Below are 3,816 nucleotides of genomic sequence, written 5' to 3'. Positions count from 1 at the left end.
CTTTAATCTCTTTGAAAGGACAGTGGACACTCAGCTTAACAGTGAGCTTAAAAACGTAAACACAAGGAATTCTGCAGATGCTGGAAATTCAAGCGACACGCATCAAAGTTGCTGGTGAACACAGCAGGCCAGGCAGCATCTCTAGGAAGAGGTACAGTCAACGTTTCGGGCCGAGACCCTTCGACAGGACTAACTGACGAAGGGTCTCAGCCCAAAATGTCGACTGTACCTCTTCCTAGAGATGCTGCCTGGCCTGCTGCGTTCACCAGCAACTTTGATGTGGGTTGCTTAACAGTGAGCTGATGGATTCTGGACCTTGTACAGTGAGCCTTTAGGGGTGGTCTAGCAGTGAGCTAGGCACTGGGCAGTACGCTGGGCACTGGATATTGAACTGTCCAGTGATGGACTGGGCAGTGAGTTGTCCAGTGATAAACTTTCGAGCTGGACGTTGGGCTGTGAGCTGTCCAGTGATGAACTGGGCAGTAAGCTGGACATTGGATATTGAACTGTCCAGTCATGAACTTGGCAGTGAGCGGGACTTTGACAGCCACTTAACGGTGATCTGACAGACATTGAAGGGTGAGTTGGAGAGATGGGAAGCTGGTAGACTCCGGCAGGAGATTAAGAGCAGTGACAATTGGTGACGATCATCCCCTCGAATGCAGTGAGTGTGAGTGTCCCCTCGCTGCTATAATGCAGCAGGGTCATGGGTTCGTAGGCTGCGGGAATGCAGCAGAGTGCGGGACTGGCTCCTCCAGACAGCTGGTGCATGGCAGATTTAATCATGGCGTGCATGTTGGCTGGCTTGTAGTTTGCTGGACAGGTGCCTCCGCAGTTGTACATGTTATAGGACTCGGGCGCCCTGATCCAGTCACTCCATCCGATCTCCTTAAACGACACCCTTAGAGGTTTGCGGCAGCAATTCTTCTGCCTCCTCCGGCAGTCCTCCCCAGAGCTAGTAGCGCGCCGCTCCCTTGGGACACTCGGCACCTCCTGGGTCTCAATCTCCAAGCTGAGGTAATCCCTGGTGTCGGAGCCCGGATCAAGCACCTGATTATCAGGATGGGGCGGCTGGAACTCTAGCTGCACTCGGACCTGTTGCTGACCACTGCCCATCCAGCGCTCAATCAGTGGCCGGACATTGAGGCTGACGTTGGCGATGGGCCAAGGGCCCAGGGCCTTGGAATCCAGCAGCTGATAAGTAAATTCTCCACCTGGCCTGGTGGGCTCCAATATCTCGTACACCTTGACCCATCTCCTGGAGCTGGAACTTAACCTCCTGAGGGACTTGCTGATGAGGAGACGTTTGAAGAGCTTTAATTCAGCCCGGACAACCCTCAGACCTGGATAAATGTCCGAACTGTTGGAGAAGCAGAAAGTGAGTCTCTGATCAAAGTCTCCCTCCTTCGAAGCTGCCACTCCGCTCTCTCCAGTTCCTTCAACTGTGGGGGAGGGGTTGGGGGGGGTTTGGAAGGGGGGGGATGAATAATATTACACAAGTATCCAGTCTTATCAAGCAATTGCACTATCATCATTCACTGGGCTACGTTAACAACCAGTCTTAGGCAGACCACTGGCTTGGGACATTCAGGGTTAAACATCTAGATAAGGTTGATGAGGAGAGGACGTTTCCTGTGGTGGAGGTATCCAGAACTAGAGGGCAAAGCCTCGGAATTGAGGGGAAACCTTTCAGAACAGAGAGAAGGAGGATTTTTTTTAACCAGGGAGTAGTGAATTTGTGGAACGCTCTGCCGCAGACTGTGGAGGAGGCCAAGTCCGTGGGCATGTTTATGGCAGAAGTTGATCGTTTCCTGATCAGTCAGGGCATCAAAGGTTATGGCGAGAAGGCAGGTTTATGGGGTTGAGTGGGATCCGGGGTCAGCCATTATAGAATGGCGGAACAGATGGGCTGAATGGCCTAATTCTGCTCCTCTGTCTTGTGGTCTTATGGTCTAAACTTCACAGGGGAGCAGCTCAACTTCAGCATCCTGGTGTAACTGACCAGCAGGGGCAGAGCCCAGCAGATAGTTCTCTACCATGGAGCCAGCACCGCCGAGGGGCAGCACTAAATGGCTGACAGCGTGATACAGCCATCAATCACTTCAGCCCCTTCACCACAGGCATCCCAGGGGAGTGACTGATAACCCCACCTCCTCAGAGTTGTGGCCCCCCCACCCCCCAGAACATCCTCGTGAGGTAGAGGGCTTTCGGTCCCAAGCACCCAATGAGGCCCCATTCTCCACCAGTGATGTGAGCAGGGTTACTCAACTCAGTCTCAACGTTACCTTCACACTCGCTCTGAATCGCCCTCATTTATTCCCTCATCCTCGGCTTCTGGCTTACTACTTTACCCAGGCTCCCCAGGCCGCTCTCTCACTCTCACTGCCTCACACATTCTCAGTTACCGTCTCAGTCTTGTTCTGTTAGTCCCTCTCACCTTCCGCTGACCCTCCTGAGGCTTTCCCTTTGTGATCCTTTAACTTAGTTTCTCCTCGTCACTCTGAGTTACCTGCCGGTGTCACTCTCTGAGTTACTCATTTACCCTGACCCTCTGACCTGTTCTTTCACTCTCACTCTCTGAGTTGCCATCTTTACACTCGCCCTCCACACATTCACCTTCTCGGCTACTCTCACTCTGAGTTCGCCTGCAAAGATCACTTTCTACTCCCCCACTCCCAATCGCCGAACTTATTCTCTCACTCTCCGTCCCTGCGTTATTCCTTCACCCTCTTCCCGAGTTAACCTCTGACTCTCACTCCATGAGTTACGCTGTCAAAGCCGGTAGAGGTGAGTCCCGCCGCACTCGCTCTCCGAGCCAAGCTCTCCTTCACTTTTACGCTCGCTCTCAGCCCATCCATCACACGCACACGCTCAACTATTCAGATACCTGTTTACACAAGTGATACTGCACATTCAGAGTGACATACACAAAATGCAGGAGGAACTCGGCGAGTCAGGCCGAGGCCCTCCATCAGGACTCGATGGTTCGGGCCAAGACTGTTTGTTCCTCTCCATGGATGCTACCCGGCCTGCCGACTTCCTCCAGCATTTTCTATTTGTTTCTCTGTCGCTTTCTTTGCATTATTCCCTCATTCTCGGAGTCTTTCTCCCTCTCTGTGAGTTTGTCACATCCCGTCTCCCCGCCTTATTCTGAGTTACTCCCTCAGGCTCACTCTCCGCTCTCCAAATTCACCCCATTTCATTCGCTCCTGGTGTGGTGGCTCCCCGCCGTCGCTGGCCAAGTCGCTCCCTGTGGGTTCGGGGAGTGGTCCCGCGTCCGTGCGCGGGGGGCAGGTGGAGTACTCACCCAGCACAGGAACGACGTGAAGTGTTGTGACAGGTTCGGTCGAACGCCCCAGTTGGCCGCTGCTGCTGCTGCTGTTCCGCAGGAAGACCTGGTACATCCTCTCCTCCTCCTCCCTACTCACACTCTTGCTGATCACGGGGGGTTGCTCCAGTCCCAGGTAATCCAGGATCCCTCTCTTCACAGCTTCAAGCTGCAACCATTTTCGGTGCCTTTCGTGAGGTCTCAGGTCGACGCATGTGGTGGAGAATAAGAGGAGGCAGGTAGCAGCATACCTGAGCGTGTGCGGGGTGTGCATAAACATTCTGCTCCCTGAGCAAGGCTCCAGTTTATCGGCTCTCACTCTCACAGACGAATGTTTCGGGCAGGGCTTTATGTGATCAGAGTGGGGTGGAAGTACAGGGCACAATTTCCCACCCCCATCCCCCTCCCCAATCAGTCACATTTTACCACATTATTACGATTTAAACAAAAGATTAGGACACTGACAGCTTCGCCCTCTCAATACCTGT

The 3,816-nt window shown here is 53.4% G+C and overlaps 1 protein-coding gene across 1 annotated transcript; it reads right to left on the bottom strand.

Annotated features, from left to right (window-relative positions):
- Positions 1 to 337: 337 nt before the first annotated feature.
- Positions 338 to 3,615, bottom strand: gdf15 (Growth differentiation factor-15). The gene is made up of 2 exons (XM_072243856.1): positions 3,308 to 3,615; positions 338 to 1,442 (listed from the first exon to the last, which is right to left on the bottom strand). The coding sequence occupies exons 1-2, from the start codon at positions 3,606 to 3,608 to the stop codon at positions 622 to 624; spliced, it is 1,122 nt and encodes a 373-aa protein (XP_072099957.1). The 5' UTR covers positions 3,609 to 3,615; the 3' UTR covers positions 338 to 621.
- Positions 3,616 to 3,816: the final 201 nt, after the last annotated feature.

Source organism: Mobula birostris, chromosome 26, assembly GCF_030028105.1.
Source record: "Mobula birostris isolate sMobBir1 chromosome 26, sMobBir1.hap1, whole genome shotgun sequence".
Lineage (NCBI taxonomy): Eukaryota > Metazoa > Chordata > Chondrichthyes > Myliobatiformes > Myliobatidae > Mobula > Mobula birostris.
Note: the sequence above shows the minus strand (reverse complement) of the source record. Positions and strands in the feature narration are given on the sequence as shown.

Excerpts from the sequence above, each read along its gene's own strand:
- gdf15 (XM_072243856.1), bottom strand. The coding sequence starts at position 3,608 with ATGTTTATGCACACCCCGCACACGCTCAGGTATGCTGCTACCTGCCTC. Across the intron at positions 1,443-3,307 it reads TCACGTCGTTCCTGTGCTGG|TTGAAGGAACTGGAGAGAGC; the intron begins GTGAGTACTCCA and ends CCTCCCCCACAG.